At 39.0% G+C, this 18,199-nt stretch overlaps 1 protein-coding gene across 4 annotated transcripts; it reads left to right on the top strand.

The window, feature by feature from the left end:
• Nucleotides 1-2,670: 2,670 nt before the first annotated feature.
• LOC113136246 (beta-1,4-galactosyltransferase 3) lies at nt 2,671-17,186 on the top strand. 4 transcript variants are annotated; one of them, XR_003296241.1, is made up of 8 exons: nt 2,671-2,829; nt 8,061-9,358; nt 11,082-11,317; nt 12,317-12,504; nt 12,603-12,725; nt 12,879-12,983; nt 13,196-13,788; nt 16,101-17,186. XR_003296241.1 is itself a non-coding variant. In XM_026316886.1 (8 exons), the coding sequence occupies exons 2-7, from the start codon at nt 9,085-9,087 to the stop codon at nt 13,440-13,442; spliced, it is 1,173 nt and encodes a 390-aa protein (XP_026172671.1). In that variant the 5' UTR covers nt 2,671-2,829; nt 8,061-9,084; the 3' UTR covers nt 13,443-13,467; nt 16,101-17,186. The 4 variants fall into 4 exon arrangements, 3 of the variants coding, with proteins under 3 accessions (XP_026172671.1, XP_026172670.1, XP_033181478.1); XM_026316886.1 differs by having other exon boundaries at nt 13,196-13,467; XM_026316885.1 differs by having other exon boundaries at nt 13,196-17,186.
• The last annotated feature ends 1,013 nt before the right edge of the window (nt 17,187-18,199 follow it).

Below are 18,199 nucleotides of genomic sequence, written 5' to 3'. Positions count from 1 at the left end.
GTGAATATTGGTACCCCTTTTTTATTACAATTATTTTAAGTCATCTGTGATACTTATCTTAGGGTTACAGGACAAAACAATCTACTCGAGCATGGAGATTTTGTTTAGAACTGATGATGGTTAATGACCTGTGATGTTTGGCTGTTAGCCACGTTTGGTTCAAATATTTGCTTGCATCATTAGCACATTTAACAAAAAGCTTTTAATGTGATACTACTACAATCTATTACAATTACTACTCTAATAGCGGAGTTGTGATAACTGAGGTATGGTTATTGCAATTACTTAAACTATAGTCTTGCATTGTGTTCTGTTGACAGACATTGCTAAAGTGTCTGTGGGTGGAACTGATTACTGATAAAATGTGTTTGAATAAAATGAGTAATAACCTGATCAATATTTGTCAAAAAACCACCATATCTCCCAGAGTGCATAAAAATGTTATCTATGCTGCAACACATCACAGTATCAGACACCTGCTAAATATTCATGTCTATAATATAGATGTTTATTTCACTACCAAAATATGAGGTGGTTGGCATTTAGCAGTGGTAGCCATACATGAGTTGAATATAATGTTTTGTGGATATGCTCCTGCCAGTGTATGGATCTTGGAGCTGACAAAGTCGACTCAAATGGATGCCAGTGCTTGGTTGGGATTCTTGATTAATGCTTACATGTTGTCTTCTGTGCCGCTCAGTGGCCTTCTGCCTTTCGTGTTTTAAGTCTGCCCACGAGTTGAAGCAGTGCAGCTTGAGGTTGCTGCTCTCCCTTCAGGCCACAAGTGGGAGGAAGATCGTCATAGCATCCTAGGTGCAGTATTGGTAAAACAGACACCAAGCTACATAGCACAGTAATATAGGTTTAGATGGGCAGGTTGAGAACCAAAGTCCATTGAGGAAGAGCTTTGAATTTAATGTAGGCTATTTAATTCTGGGTAACACAGGGAAGGGACATAAAAAATAACTACTCAGATAAGAAATGTAAATTTTATCTGCTATTCCATCTCAAATTACAAAGTACATAAAAGACAAACAAGGTCTGTGAACTTCTATTGAAATTTGGAAATCCCCAGAATATCAATTAGTTAATGTATAAATTACAGTGAAAATCAAAGTAGTGATACCCACATGTGTTTTACTTGGTCTCTGGTAGGAAGGCTGTAAGTGACCTGGTCAAAATAGTAGGGACATAGCTGTAGGGTTGCTGGTCCTGGCCAGCAGGACAGCCTAGCAAAGATCTGATCCAGCTTGTGGTCTGGTCCAAAGTACTGTCCAGGGAAGAGCCTACACCACAAGGCTGCCACCAATGCATCCATGCTGGCTTGAGCTGCCGAGGGCCTGAGAGGAAATAACTGGTAGAGAGGTAGGTGGACTGCCATTTTTGCTGACCCTGTCCCATCAAAAACACAGGCAATGTCAAAGTCAGGGTAGGCCCACTCACAGCCACAGAAGAAAATTGTTCTGATACATTTCTGCTTGGCTTTTTCTAGTTATAGAAATGGCACTTGCTTTTGTAAGCAAGTAGGCCTATATGACTATAAGAATATTATAATTATAATATAATTAGAAATAATTGATTGCAGCTTACCCAAACACTGAAATGTAACTCCTGAAATGTGCAACTTTTGTTTTCTTTTAAATTGTTGCACAGTTCTGGAGCATGTGAGAATTTTTAAATAATGACATTGGAATAATTAGCAAATTAATCGTGTTTTATTTATAAATGCACATTAAGAGCTAAAACAAAAATGGTTTATTAGAACACAAATGAGCAGCACTCAGATTTTTGGTGAATGTAGCATGGCCATTTAAACCTGCAGGCCTAGTCAGCTTCTGTTATAGGTGTTCACCACCACTTTTCTCTGAAATATATGGAGCCACCAGATAGATAGATACTTTATTCATCCCCCCATGGGGGAAATTCAGATCCAAGGGGCCATAGGGTTAAAAATTTTAGTGAAGGGTCAAAGAAATATTTAGGTGACGTGGTAGAAAGAGCAAGTTGGCCAAGGTTTTTTGGGTTTATTTTGCATATCCCACAGAAGAAGATCTTTTTGATCTTTAATGAGACCTTTATTTTAAACATAGTAGGCCTAGGTGGTGGCCTACTTACTCTTCTCTTTTTTACTTTTTTACTACTACATACAGTTGTGCTCATAAATGTACTAATTTTTTTACTATATTATGACCCATAGGGAGCTCTGAGGAAACACTGCATTCAGGGAAATTGGTCTAACAAAATACAGAAGGTCTTTAAAGACTGTTTGGTGTTGTTTAATGTTTAATTTATTAAAGATTTTACCTTCAGGTCATACCAGGTTTCAGCAGCTACAGGAGCTCACATGTTGTCATTTTATAGCCATATCATTCAAGTCTGACGCTTCATAGAAATGTAAAATTTTATAGACCTGTGGGGTTATTGCTTCATTTTACTGTCAGTGACGACATTTTTATGGCTTGATTGTAAACTTTCATCCATATTAAACAACAGTGCTCATTTAATTTCCATTTTCTAAACAATAGCACAGCGACTAAAGCCAAAAGATGACGAGAGCAGCCAGGGTAAACGATTTTCGTGTGTAAAAGCAGATTTGTAGCCTCTGCGCGGACACGGACACACATGTACATACAGTGAGATGTGGGATTTCCAGAAAAGGGGAGGAGAAAAGTGCGACACCGAATCTGTTCAGTCGCCTCCAGCACATCACTGCTCTCGAACCGCATCAACTCCAAAACATATCGGAAACACGGAGGAAGGGAGGGATTGTTGGGAATATCGACGGCAAACCGTTTCCTAACCAGCCGGGACATAGAAGCAACCCCTCTGGTAAGACGAAATCACTGAAATAATTCACACACACAGAAAACAGCTGTGTGTGTGGCTGGTAGCTAACGCTAGCTAGCCAGCTAACCAACGTCAGTTAACCCGCAGCGGTGAGTTAGCACAGCTTGGTTTGGCTCGTCTTTCCCGTCAGAGATTGTGAAATTCTGTTGTAGCTCGGGCGGCATCATGCGGATGTGGTGTTTACAGGATTATTGGTTTAAAGTGTGGTTAAAGTGTGATTAGTTAACCCATGCCCCGACTTAAGCAAACTCGTTCACGCAGCAGCTGAAAGGTGACGTTTGTTAACGGTAAAGATAATTAACGCCAGCTCCAGAAAGTAAAACTGCTACAAGACAAAACACTAATTACAAAAAGACGATCTGCTCGGCCACACAACGACAGACACGTGTTTCCTTTTCTAATTCTAGAACAGAATGGTTGTGTTTTGTTGAGTGAGTGAGTTAGCCAAACAGACGATATTGTCTAAGCTAATGTTAGTGCTTCCACGACTTTAGGTGTTAGCTAACAAAACAGTTTAAAGTTTGCTTGTTTCTCAAGTTATCAAGCTAGTTCTGTCACGGTTATCTATTTCTGTCACGGGTTATCTAGTTCTGTCACGGCTAAGGTCAGTTTGGTCATATTCCCAATTAAACCAGTCGAACTGGAAGTGGTGCTTATTAATAGCTAACTGCTCGTGAAAGGGTTGAGTTAGCCATGACTGCTGACATAGTCGCTGATAAGATATCACGGACTATCGAAAATGTGAATTGTTTGTGCGGCTGCATGTTGCTTAAGCATAACCAGCTTTGGTTTTATTTGATGTTACGCTTTTCCCATATTGTTACACACAGTTACTCTCCACAGCAGAACAAAAGGCTCTGCATGGTCCCCCCTCCATCTGTGAGCTGGCACAATGATTTAGGTATGAGAGCACCAGTGCACGTCTAATGCATCTGTTTTTAAGAGTATGACTCCAATTAGGCTTGAATGAAAACGCGGTATCTCTATAGGAAAACAATATACACAATAGTCATTCATCCAGGAACCAATAGCTCAGATATAAACACAACTTAAATCAAAGTACTACTAACTTTGCTCCCAGGACTGTGTCAGTTATTGATGTTGCTGCTTCTCCTGTCTTATATATACTTAATGCAAACAAAGAAAGATTCACATTACAGATATTGCATGGAGGTAGGTTGTGATAATATAACTGTGTGACACTTCACACATCATTAGTGTTTATTTCGATGCATTAATAAAGTTGTATCTTTTGTCACCTTACATGATGCTGCAATGGTAATCATAAGTCATCAATAAAAGGTCAAAACAAAGCTACTTTCTAACTGTCACAAGGTGCTAGAGACAAAACGATTTCTTAAAATTGCTAACTAAAACCATTCAGATATATTTGTAATGACCAACCATAGCATCTATCCCAGGTTAGATTGGCCCAAATGTTGTATTTGATTCGTAACAGTCAGATCCAAAATATTGTCACATTATTGATTGTGAGATCTTGAGTTTTTGGTCAGCTTGTCAGATTTTTCACATGGTTTTTCTTTTTTTGATTGTCATCTTTGTATATTCCCTCTGGAAGACCGTTGACAGTAACTTTCCCCTTTTTGGTTTTTTAAGTTAACAAAATGTCAGAGGCTTTATGATGTCAACACTCCTGTGTAACTTGTTGCTCCAGTTTTGTTTCTGGTTTTATGTGAGGGCCACGGGGGATTTTCTTGTCTCCATAGTGCTATTGCTAAGTTTGCAACTTGCTGGTGATTGGATAAGTGACTGTCCCTAATGGGTTGATTAAAGTCAGCGGTTAACCCTACACTATGGAAACTGCATGAGCAACCAAAGGCAGAAAGGAGACGAAAAAGTGGGAGGAAAGGGGAGTATGATGTGGTGATTTTTTTTTTTTTTCCCCCCTCTCCTCAGCGGTTTGTTCCAGCAGAGTGGGACTGGGGAGAACAGCACAAAGACATGTACCAGCTGCAAACAACGTTGAATGGTCAGAGCTCAGGATGGGTTGCCATGACAAGGACGCTGACATGCGTTGTTATGCAGACACCTCTTTTCTCAGGGCATGTTTGCACATTATTTGCACATTATTTCATTGCCTGGTTGGTGCCTCAGAGAAAAGACCTGCTTATGTATAGAGAATCTGAATAATAATTTAACCTTATGTCTATTGTCTCTTAAAGACTGCTAGTGGATTATGTAAAGAATATTTTCCCAATGTCTTGGCTGCTTGGCAAAAGAAAATGGTGAGTATTTCTGTTTCACAACTATATGGAAATTTAAATACTAGAAATACAGTTAAGTACCTTACACGTGTTACAAGGGTTTTGAAGAATGGTATAGCCAGTTTCCTTCCCTTGTACAGTGCTTCTCTAAATGTAGCCACAAAACAGGTGCCTAGTCAGTCCTTAGTAAGGAATTTAATTGTGTAGTCTGGAAGAAGGTCTGGGTATCCAAGTCATATTTCTCTTTTTAAGAATGCTTCCTGTTAGTACTGCATAGCTGAGTGAAGCCAGACAAAATTGACAAAGCATGCTGCCAGGTTTGCTGGAATGATCTCTTGAAATGTCAGTTTCTGTACACTAAGTGTAGCTGTGTAGCCTACTGTACACTATATAGTATATGCTGCTCAATACAGAATGTAATATAATATTTAATGTGAATATGATATATTTAATATTATAAAATATGCATATGTAAAAATGTGAATAGGACTTTCATATTTTTTGCTTGACTAAAAAAAAAAAAAATTATAACTCTATGTAAACAAATGCTAGTTATGGTCATTAATTTTGAAAGAGCATCTTTCCTTGTGAAGCACAAACAGCTTCTTGTTGGTAGAGCCCCAGCGGACTATACATTTTGATTGCCTGCTCTTTTGTCGCTTTATTTTTAAATGTGTTTAGAAATGTTGTGTCCTGATGCCTTGGCCTGCTTGCTATAGTTAGGTATAGGATTTTACAAGTATGAATAACAAGTCTTTATATCAGTCTTACAGTGAATCGTTGTGCAACAGTGACTGGGATTTGATGGGTTTTCCCACCTCTAACTGGGGGTTCAGCAGATTTAACAGGAAGGTCACATTTAAGATTGGAGAACATGCAGTCGTCAGTAGGCTGGCACATATACAGGGGTTGGACAATGAAAGTAGGCATTTTTGTCTTTCTTGGCTTATTATTAATTTATTGTGGTAAATCATATCCTTCTTGTTTTGTAAGGTTGGTTAAGATGCAAATTGATCAAGAGAAATTTATAAATGAGCAGTCGGTAGCTTTTGTTTCTCTAATGCTGCTTTAAATGCAATTGTAAGTAGCACTGTACCGAAGCAAGATGGCTTTGTGTTCTGCTCATTTGATGTGAACCAGCTGTGTATGGAATTTCTGACTCAGATAAGTAGCAACTTTAAAATGACCCTTGACAGTTAATAAATGACTGCTGCTGTTGAAAATATCCTGATTTTTGCATAAATGTTGGAAAGGAGTGAAAAAGGTGGAAGAAAGAAGGAAAGTGACTTTGGGCCAATATAGTCAGTAGAAATGCCTGGGTAGGTAAACCTCCTTTGTGGTTAACTCCACTCAGACTTGGTCTGTTTCTCATTTTTCTCCCTGTGGGGCTGCTATTACTGTCAGTGAGTTGTGCAAGACTTTTGCGCTCTCCCTTTAGGGTTTGAACAGTGGCGTTGACCGTGAGCTCCCTCGATGAAGAAGATGATGATAATGATCTAAATATACAAGTATACATACACTTATAGTCCTACCCCTTTTACCTTCTTGTCTCCTCTTCATCCTAATCCTAGCCCTTTTGGCTTGTCATGCAGTCATGTGCACAAGCATGTGTGTGAACATATCATATGTACATGATATTAATGCCTTGAGAGACAGTGAGGTAAAAAGAGGAGAGTGGGGGGAGCTGGGCACTGGACCAGAAAAGGCTCACTTTGCTGGAGTATGTTATTTCATTCCAAATCTGCCTCTTTTTAATTCTAAATGTAGGGAGGAAGGGCATCTGTACAGGAAAGACAATGAAGCCAAAAGCACATAATGTTTCCAGACTGTTGGCCTCTCTTCATCTCCCCCTTCAGCGCCTCTTAGTTTCCTTCATCTTTCGTTCTTGAGTTCACTCCTCTTCCTCAGCCTTTTAACTAACAGAAAAATTCCTCTAAATCTGGTCACTGGCTCTCTTTTTATATACGTGTTGAGTCGGTGCCTGTGCTTTGTTGAAGGAGGATCCTTTTGCCAAATTCTCTCATTGTTGAAGCCACGCCAAGCACAATATGGCCCTCAAGCACGAAAGCAAACCAGGCTTATCATTTCTCCTTTTTGAAAAGATGGCTTTATATCTCCTTACAGGTAAATGTAACACTAGAATATGGGAGAATATAAAGTTTGAATTCAGTCTTAGGGCAGTTTCCTGGTGGGTGGGGTGGGTGTTTTTCAAAATGCATAATGTTTTGTAATGGTTTGTAATGTTTTGTAATAAAGGTGATCTTATTTGCCATGTTTTCTTCTTGAAAACCTGTGGAGTTTGTTTATATTAACCTGCTGAGCACAACCAAACGTGCACTTTATGGTTTTAGACATTTTCTTTGTTGCAACAGAATTAAAGAAAACCAAGAGTGATGTTATTATGTGTAGATGAGAGCTTGGCGGTTGCTCTTGTTTCAATTTTTTTTTTTTTTCTGTCTGTCTTCCTGGGTCTCTCCAGCTAGCTGGGTAGCATTCAATGAGATTAGGATTAGTGGTCTGGGGCAGCCTACTTTAACAAGCACTAATTGATTTGCAGTTAAGAATGTGTTGGGCTATCGTGGCACACAGTAGCAGAGCAGGGAGGTGTTACATAGGTTAGCAAACACAACATCGCAGCGACCTACAGCAACGCCCAGAGTTTGTTAGTTAAACTATCATGAAGTTCAGTCCTCACAGCAGTGTCTCCCTTCTGTTACCAACTGTGCGCACCGGGCCTCTCTCTTGCCAGGCATCTGCACTTAAGTCAGTGCTGGGTCTGATTAGTCCAGACTATCCAACTGTGCTGTTGGGTCTCCAGGAAAACAAACACAATCCATTTGTTTGGCTTGTATTGCATACAATCGGTCATTGTTTTAATGAGAAGACCAATCTGCTCTGAGTAGAAAATCGCTGATGTCAACAGTTTGAACTAAAGAGTGTCAGTCAATGTAACTGTCCCTCCTCCTCTGCTTGTGTTTTGTCTTTCAGAGCCATACAAAATTGATTCGCCCAGTTCCTGTCCGTCCAGTGGCTGTTGGCCCAATGAGGCACTTGAGGGGCCTTAGAGCTGATGATTGCATCATTATGGAACAATAGCACTGGGAATCAAAGCCCTCCATCCACGTCCTCTTCCTCCACCTCCTCCCCATTCTCAGCCTGACTCTTCACTGAAACCCTCCCCCTACAGTCTCATACATATAGCCCTCTGACCACTCCTCCCACGCTGGTTATACTCCACTCCACCGTCTCTTCAGCCAGTCAGGCAGTGAGTCGATGGAAGCTTTGTAATCCTCTGTAAAGTATAGGGTCTATACGGCCGCATATGCTCCCTTTTGTCATGGCGCCTGTTGTTGTTGCGGAGGCCTCCCTCAGGAAAGATCATGAGGGAGAACAGAAGGCAGTGTAAAGCTCACAAAGGGTCGAAGAGCGAGTGACAGAGTGAGTGAGAGACACTGACGCTGCCATTTATTTGACCGGAGGAGAATGAGCTTCACAGGGCAATGGCTGGAATTCAATGGGGGTGAGACTACATGATGTGGGACTGGCATTATCACCCCATGCCAATCACGAAGTGGACCAGCAGCCAATTTTGGAGATATTTGTCACATACTGACCTGTAGCAAGGAATGCATTGAAAATAAGAAAATTGCATAAGACTTTTTTTCTTGGTTTAGAATATTTTTCTATTTCCCTCTTATCGGTGGTCTCTTTCCATTACAGCCTACCAAAAGTGCCTTTTTTGTCTTACTTTTTTCTACTTGTTTACTCATCTCGCTTCATATTGAAATTCAATATTTCCACAAATTATTGCTGGTACTTTGACTTACTGTGAGTGTCACATTCAGTTTGTGCTGCTATATTTTAGAGAAGGTACCACTACAACAGCAGCCTCCAACACACTTTCTTGGGGAGAGATTTCTTATCCCAAGTGTTAAATCACTGATAGTAAGACCAACAGAACTGCACTGCCTCCTCCACCACTCCGTTGTTTTGAAGACACAGAACTGTCGCCATGATCAGTATCCAGTCCAAATGGCGTTATCTTTTCATGTTCCTGGGCATCCAGCTGGTTGTCATGGCACTGCTGTCTCGAGAGGGATACCAGAAGAGGGTCTCCTACTTCATCCGCATTTTCCGCAAGCCTGAAACTACTAGTCTGTCAGGTCGCAACCACACAACAGCCAGCATCGCTGGAGGGGATGTATATGCCAATCTCTCCCACCTGTCCAAAGGTCATAGCCATGGAGATGCCATGCCCTACTGCCCTAAGATATCCCCTTATATAGGTGAGTGCTCTTACCTACTTCTATTTTTTTTTATCCATAGTACTCCTTAGTTACAGGTATGATGTACTAAAATGTATATGTAAACACTTGTCTATTTCAAACACAGCATTGATCTATAAAAAAATGGCAGTTGTCAAAAATTATATATTATTTTTCACTTTTGAATTACTTTTGAATTAGAGGTAGCAGCTCAGGGTCCTCCTGTGAAAACAAAGTTTTGCAGATCAGATCATCTGCATGAACAGAATCAAAACACATCACATGAAAAATGGTAGCTTTTAGTATTAGCTTAATTAACCCACTAGGTTATCAAACAGTAATTGTCAGCATACCAGTATCTGTTATACAGATTTGCAATGAAACAGTTAATGGGGCATTTGAGGATTTTTTTTTTTTTTTTTTTTTTTTTTTTGGGCAACAGACATAACTTTGACATTTGTTCCATACTACCCACATTTCATCAGCCTTGACACTGCAGTGTGTACGTTCCTGATGGAAAAAAAAACTGGTGTTCATTAACATAAATTGAGATTCACTGTAAGATGAGTTCCAAAAGTTCTGTCACATGTCTAATAGTTGTCACTTTGTACCTCAGGCATCATTGATTTTTGCCTGATGAAATATAATTAGTGTTAGTACTACCAAATAGAAAAGAACCATCATATTAAGGATCCACAAATAATATAACACACTATCAAATACTAGTGAGTGAAAAAAGGCATCAGGCAAACATACTGCCCAATTTTCCAGGGTATTCACAATCTCACACATAAAATAACAAATATGGTGGCCACACTTGTTAGTGAGCATTGTCAGTTGCGATGTCCCTTTTGGTGATTTCAGTCATCTGTCATGTAGCTGCTATGTGCATTGTAGATCTGCCAGTCAGAACAGCAAATGGATTATTTTTCCTGCATCATTCTCTCCTGAACAGTGCTCAGTCAAACAAGCTGGCAATACATAATCAGTGTTGGGATTGGTCTTTGCTGTTTGAGTTTTCATATGGTAGAAAGCTTGCATGCTTTACTCAGTTAATGCGTTTTCCAGGCAGGTATTTGTTATTCATTTATATGCAGAGTGAAATAAAACTTAGTAGTGTACCAATCCCAAAAACAACACACTCAAGTTTAAAAAAAAAAAAAATATATATATATATATATATATTTATAGTTTTTTCATAGTTCAGCAGTTTTCAGTTTGCTCTGTTGTCAATGGGTCCATCTCACACCATCCGCGTCACACACTGGTTAAACATTATCTTATCCTGTTTAATGTTTGTTTGCTATAACTAGAATGTAAATGTCAAAGCAGGCTGTGTTTTCTGTTTTTTAGCACCAGACCTTTGGTCTAACCAGTCATTTTGCAGAACATGAGCCTTAATTTATTGGTGGCAAAACTATAAAAATACAGTGGAAAAGGACATTGAGGTAGAGAATTTCCAGCCATTGTAACAAAATCCAGTTACAGCTTGATCTGTGTTGACAAAAGCACATTTAGAGCAGCAGCTAACAATTATTACTGGTTAATATATGGATTTTTTGGTGAAAAAAAAAAATCAAACTAGATTTGTGAAATATGTTATTGCAGTAATAGTGTAACTATGTACTATAAGCACCAAATACATCCTAGTGTGACATTCAAATCAGATCATACCCAGTTGTTTGCCTTTGCTACATATCCTGTTTTCCTAGTGTAATGACAAAAGGCTGATTTCTGCTCACAGGTGGGCCGATCCATGTCACCTTCCCATCAGGGCTCAGGCTAGCACAGGTTCAGAGGAAAAATCCACTCGTGGTACGTGGAGGGCGCTACAGACCACCTGACTGTGAGACGAGGCACCGAACAGCTATCATCATTCCCCACAGGCACAGAGAACACCACCTTAAATTTCTACTCTACTACCTACATCCTTTTCTTCAGCGCCAACAGCTCAACTATGGAATATATGTCATTCACCAGGTGAAACTCACTCAACCAAGTCATATACTTTGAACTAAAGGAAGATGTAGAGAATAAGGGACTTATTTTAAAATTTTGTTTATAGTTTGTGTTTTTTAATTTCCTCTGAATGCACTGGGGTATCCACTACTGTTAAGGCTAAATGAATGAACGAGTGCCCTCTAGTGTGGTGTTGCTGGGTGTGCATGTTAGAGGATGAGAATGCTCAAGTGGCTTAGGGGGTTTAATCTCCTTAGCAGATTGTAGCAGTTCATTCATGTTTACTCCTGAGAACTTTATCTCTTATACTTCTTGAGCTGGATTTCTCATATTGTTGAGTCTAGCTTCTTATGTCCTGTTTCTTTATAGTAGATACGTTCAGAATATATCTTCATTGGTTAATAATAATGGCTCAGATACTGTGCTGCATGTTTGAGGATGAATCCAGAGAATGAGCATCTCTATAATTTAATAGTGTGTATCACATCTGGGTTTTTTAAAAAAATATGATACATGACACAGTTTAGTTGACTAAATTAAAAATGTAAAACAAGAGTCTTTTGAAGCTAGCTGAAAATGAATCTATTCCAGCCTGACTTTCTGAAAATATCCGCATAAATAAACATACTGTACATTTTGCATTGTATTCAGGTATTGTAAGGCTTGCTGGTTACTGGATATTACTTAGCGGATATAGCAGCAACATTATATCGGTCTGTAGTATCTTCACAATTTCCTAATATGTTTGCATTAAAGGGCTATTTGATTTGACACTAATTAGAAAATGGGGACAATGTTCAGTTGGTACACCTCCTGTTTATTACTGCTAATAAATTTTTTTTTTTTTTTTTTTTTTGGAGTCATTATTTAATGTACAGTAGATTAGCTGAACATGTGATAATTAGTAACAATTCAACATGTATGTAACAGAATTTTTTTTCCAGATAATAAAATAATTAATTAATATTTCCTTGGGATTGAAGATGCTTTGACCTTAAGTGTTTTATGGTTGCTCCACAGGCTGGAAACTACACTTTTAACAGAGCCAAGCTGATGAATGTTGGTTTCCGGGAGGCCATGAAGGAGGAAGACTGGGAATGTCTTTTTTTTCATGACGTGGACCTCATTCCAGAGGATGATCGCAACATGTATATCTGTGACTCTAATCCCAAGCATGCAGCCATTGCCATGGACAAGTTTGGTTACAAGTATGTGTGAATGAAAAGTTCACTCAGCACAGACAGACCCATAGCACCTTCTGTTCCATTCTTATTTGAATTATTGTTTTGTGATTAATTCTCTCCAGGCTTCCATACAATATGTACTTTGGAGGAGTGTCAGCCCTGACACCACTGCACTACCTCAAAATGAATGGTTTCCCGAACAACTACTGGGGCTGGGGTGGAGAGGATGATGATATTGGAGTAAGGTGAGAATAGTTTAGGTTGGATACTGTTAAGGACTAGAGGTCATACTGTACAAACACTGGTAGCCAGTCAGATACTCATGCTTCAAATGTCCAAGCTCTGTTTGAACACAAGTGAGATAGTAAAAGAGTGATGTTTGGTTCTTCTCTTCTCAGAGTATCTCTTGCGGGGATGTACATCACTCGTCCATCACTGAAGGTTGGCCGTTACAAGATGATTAAACACAAGCTGGACAAAGGAAATGATGTGAACCCGAAGAGGTACAGTAGACATGTTGGTGCATTTGGTTTCATGTGAAAAGGTGTATGAGTCTGAAATCTTTTGAGTTGTATGGAGACAAATTGTGCTGCTTGATCTTAGAGGGAGACAGCACAAATGGTACTATTTGTGATGTGTATTTTTTTAGTGTAAAGGTAAGAATAAGCAAGCTTCCACATTTACTGGTCTTCCTTTTGTTGTTCTCTCTTATAAGGTTCAACATGCTGGCCAAGACACGCCAGACCTGGAAACTGGATGGGATGAACACAGTAGAATATGAGATAATTTCAAGGCAGTACATGCCCCTCTATACCAACATCACTGTTAACATTGGCACTGAGGAAGGTCTACATCCATCTCCTCCAACACGACATCTTCCTGTCAAAACTGCAGTCAAGGTCCCAGAGAAAAGCCCAGACAAACCCTCTACCAAACAGAAAGAGGGCAGTTCTGAGAAGTAGTCTGCCCTATGGGACTGCTAATCAGGTTTCACTCTGCCATTACTTCAATGGGATAATCCTATCAGTATATGCTGTAGGATGGTGTTATTTCCCCTCAGTGGGCTGGAGTTTTTTGCTAATTTTACGGTTTTCTGTGCGTTTGTGGAAGATTTAGTTTGTAGAGAGTCAATATCATACTGCCTACAAACCACCAGACACTCATTTGGGTGATTAAAACACCTGATTTATTAAAACAATAGACCTGAATTTCTCAATCCTTGGGTGATGGCTCTGCACCTTGGTTTCTGTAATTCTGCTACATCACTGATTCTGGTACTTCCAAGGGAGCTACAGCAATGAGAGAATAGTAAGAAGTTGGACTCTATGAGTTTATATATCTACAGCACTGTGGTCGCTGGTTAAACCCTGTGATGCCTTAGATTTTTTTTTGTCTTCTCACTCTGCTTTACATGATTTGGAATATTGGGTTTAATGGAGCAATAGCTACAATTTCCAGCATTCCCACTGTTCCACAATGGAGTCTATTTTTTTGTTTGAAAGTCCGTGAATACAGTGAAAAAGATGGCTTTTGTTTCTGGTTAAGTGTGTAAAGCTGCTACAGTGAATACTGAATGAAGGAAATTGTATTGCTCTAAGACCTGCTTTTGAAATGGTGGCCCACATATCCTCTCATCTGCAAATATCCTGGCCTTTGTTTAGAAAGGGTTGTTACACAGAGGCATTTTCTACGTCAGTTTGTCTTGTGTGTCATAAATAGGTTAAAACTTTCAAATATTCTCAGAGCTACACTACTGGTCAAAAGTTTGGACACACTTTACCATTGAGTTAAATGAGAATGTGTGTCTGAACCTTTGATTGGCACTGTATGACAGAGCCTCCAGGGGGAATATGGATAAAGTGAACACAATTTAGTTCTACACACTAAGACCAAGGTACAGTTCTTTGTAGTTATTTTAGTGGTAGTTAGTGCATTCAGTTCAGCCTTTCAGATCATTTTCTTTTATTTCAGCATATCCAATATCTGCAGCATTAATTGAATTTATTTTGTTTTTTGCATATTTGCCTTTATCAAACAGAGCAGTGCTTAGTGGTGAACAGTGCTCTGCCTTCAGATGAGCTTCGTGATTCACATCAAAATAGAGTCTACCTTTGCTTAATCTTTTTCATGTAGCTTATCTGTTGATCATGTGCAGTGTACTACACAGCTCCTTATGTAAGTGTCCCTTGAGTTTGACCTGTGGTGTCAACACTTTATAATTAGAGGTTGACCGATATGGGTTTTCAATGACCGATGCCAATACTTAGAAATCAGGGCAGCCGATAGCCGATTACATGATGCCGATTCTTTTGGCTGATTTGTTTGGCCAATTTTAATTTCCCTCTTCATCTCACAAGTAATAAAAAGTGATTTAATTGCTTAAATTAAACATTTATTGCAGGGTACCTGTCACGATCCTTATATTTGACAGACACCGCTATAATTCAAAGGGCCATAGTCTAAGAATATGCGTAAACAAATCATATGTGCAACAAGTCATTTGCATGTGAAAGTAGAAACGCGCGCAGTTCAGACAAAACTTCAGGCTAAAGCGTGCACATTAACTTTCCTCATTAAAAGCGTATTTTGTGGTGGGAGCATCATGCCCGTGTTGCGTGTCAGACACACAGACACATTTATTGAGGAAAGTTATCCTGTGCCTTTTAGCAATTATATTCGTCTGAATTTCACGCGTTTCTACTTTCAGATTTGTTGCACACATGATGGTCGGCGTCAATTCTAATACGCTACAATGTAATTACACGTTGGAAACGAATGGTTTTCCCCTGCCATCATTAGCTGAAGCCGTGTGTGTAAAATGTAAACAGGGCTGTGCGTTGTGTGTGCGTTGCTCCGTCTCTCAACGCTTAGCTGGTTCGGTCGCAGATGTGCCTGCCTATAAACCGGCCTAATGTGCAGCGAAATGGGCCAATGGCGATTAATTGTGCAAAAAAACGATTAATCGGCTCGGCCAATAGATCGGTCGACCTCTATAATCATTTTTTTCTGCTTTCTTTAAACATCTTTTGCCCCGGTCCTGTCCTATCCACATTTAATTTAAAAAAAAAAAATGAAATGAGTTATAAAAAACATGAGCTCTGCACAAAAATAGTCATTACTTGACAGGTATGATGTGAGATCAGTAAATGCTGCTGTTTCAGGGTCAAGGTACTGTCGCTGCACGTGACAAATCTGTGATTGCTCTTGAGAGACAGTTTTTTTTTTTTTGTTGTTTTTTGTTGCCACAAGAATATTGTGAATGTATTTCAAGCAGATGCTTCAGTTGAAAGAATATTTGTTCCTTGTGTTTTAAGAAAGTTCAACATTTTGGACAGATTTAACTTAAAAACTCACAAAGTAATGCCTAAATGCATTATCACCAAGTTCTCAATTGATCAGGTCACCTGTTTGTGATTGGCACACACTTTCAAACACTTGAAATCAATGTCACTTGGTGTAATTACCACCTATGACTTTAATATATGGCATTGACCCAGTTTCCCCCTGCCCCCACTGTATCTCAGTAAACCAGCTGTTCTTTATCACATGGGAATTTCTGCTTCAGTGTTCGCATTTCTGCATGCTGACTCGCCGCCCTTCTCTTCTCTCACCTCTGACAGATTTGATTGTTTACATGGAAAAAATAGTCCCTTTATCCAGTGAGCTTGGCTGTACTGACAGTTGAACAGGATGGAACCAAAGATGACTGCATGGAACGCTGTGTCCTATAAGAAACTGTGTATAACCTATGCTCCATATGTTGTGAATGATTTCTGTAATGCTGTATTGTATGTTAATGGAGAGGTATATTCTTTTTCCGATCAATATTGGTAGCCTCTTTCATTTCTGTGTTTAGAGAATTTATATTAATATTTTCCTAAATTTTTCAAACCACAGATCAAGGTCATGCTGTTTTTAACCGAAGAAATGAAAATACTTGAGTGATGTTTTTTTTTTGTTTTTTTTTCCCTTCAAATTCTGCAATGAAAACTTTTCTGTCTCAATAAGTGTGATAAAGGTATTTGCCTGTGTTGAGATAAAGTCACAGTGGCTGCCTGTGATTTTCGTGCATCTGTGACTATACACTGTAATCAGATTTTTTTTTTTTTTTTTTTTTTTATTTTTTTATTTTTTATGTGAATCTGTACACAATTCCTATTGCCTTAGCAACACACAATACTAGCACTTCAGCATTTGTTATTCAATACAATATCACTTCCATACCGAGACTACAATATGCATGGCAAAAAAGCTACTAGTAAGGGTATAGGAATGCATTCTTCACAATATGGATGTGGTACATATCAGTGCTCACTTGCAAGCATGCTAAAGTGTTGTGAACTGGAAACAGTTATTGTGACTTTAAAAGTTTCCATCAACTCCCTCAAGTGTAGTGCTGCTTGAGGACGGCGTTTATGAGCAAACTGAACAAAAGGAGCTCACTTTTCCAAGTCACAATGTACAATCTCCATCATTCACTAACACCTGACCTGATGATTTTCTGTTAAGATGCTTTGTTTTTGATTTATCTGACTCTATTTTGATGTGGAGAAGGTCAGCAACAATAGAAAGCAGTCTTCACACAGTAGAACTGAAGCAACTGAGGGCAATGTGATTTATTTTAATTTGATTTTTTTGCTGTCTTAATGAATTCTGCACAGTCCAGAGTGGCCTTAAAAGCATTAATAAACTGATTATTTAAAATATATGTTGTCACTTTAAAAACAGTTATTAATGCAGTTATTAATGTGCCCTTCCAATATTTCTTCAACAGAGTAAAAATTTCCAAGTAAATAACTTCACACCCCGGAAGAAATGCAAGTAGGTGAGTAGTTCTGTCATTACAGTCTCTGAGCATCTGTTGGAGGTTTCCCATTTGTGGTAGAATGGAAATGAATTTACCAGCAGTGGTTGTCTTAGAAAGCTACACTCAGTGGCCATTTAATTAGGTATATCTCCATATACCTGCTTCCTGCTTCTGAAGAGTGCAGACGCTTTTCTGCTTGCTCCTGCTTCTGCCAGCTTTACTTTGCTTTTATTCCTTTTTATTTCATTTATTTTTACCTAATGATTTTTATGATACACTTTTTTACCCCTTTTTTAACTACATCTGGAATTTTAGTCAGGATTTTATTTTTTCTTTTTATCACTTAATCTGAACTATTGAGGGACTACAGCCATGGATTGTTTTCAACATGAATATTTCAGCACGTCTGGAAAAGAAAACACATTGTGCCAAAATTGCCGGATATATCTTCAGAAAATCAATGTGTTACAAATGAAGATTCTTGCTCTGGAATCTGAAAGAGGACTTCACGACACGCTTCTGTTCAGACCCAGTGGTCAGAAGCCGAAACCTACTATCAATAATAAGTGTTATGTTGACCAAAACACTACTCTGAACCTGGACAATACAGTGTCTTTCCCAAAACTTTCAAGAGTGAGAATTGATCAAAATGAAGCCACCTGGCATAAACTTGGTGCCAAGCCAAAGCCTCACAGAATTAGAAAGAAGAATGGTGGCACCCCAGGACCACATGTAGCATCAACAAACATACAGCTCAGTAACAGGTTTCAACCACTGTCTGAACTAAATCTTATTGAGCAAGAAATGTCTGCTGTGCCTGAAAACCAAAAAAGCAATAACTTTAAAAACAGGAGCCATGGAGCCAGTCAGAGAAACAGAGACAAAGAATCTGTGACAAATGTGAAGGACAGA

The sequence above is a fragment of the Mastacembelus armatus genome, chromosome 16 (assembly GCF_900324485.2).
Source record: "Mastacembelus armatus chromosome 16, fMasArm1.2, whole genome shotgun sequence".
NCBI classification, from domain to species: Eukaryota; Metazoa; Chordata; class Actinopteri; order Synbranchiformes; family Mastacembelidae; genus Mastacembelus; species Mastacembelus armatus.
The sequence above is the reverse complement of the archived record's forward strand: the minus strand, read 5'-3'. Positions and strand labels throughout refer to the sequence as shown.

Coding starts and splice junctions, on each gene's coding strand:
- LOC113136246 (XM_026316886.1), top strand. CDS start 9,085: ATGATCAGTATCCAGTCCAAATGGCGTTATCTTTTCATGTTCCTGGGC. Junction 11,318..12,316: donor GAATATATGTCATTCACCAG/GTGAAACTCACT, acceptor GTTGCTCCACAG/GCTGGAAACTACACTTTTAA. Junction 12,984..13,195: donor AATGATGTGAACCCGAAGAG/GTACAGTAGACA, acceptor CTCTCTTATAAG/GTTCAACATGCTGGCCAAGA.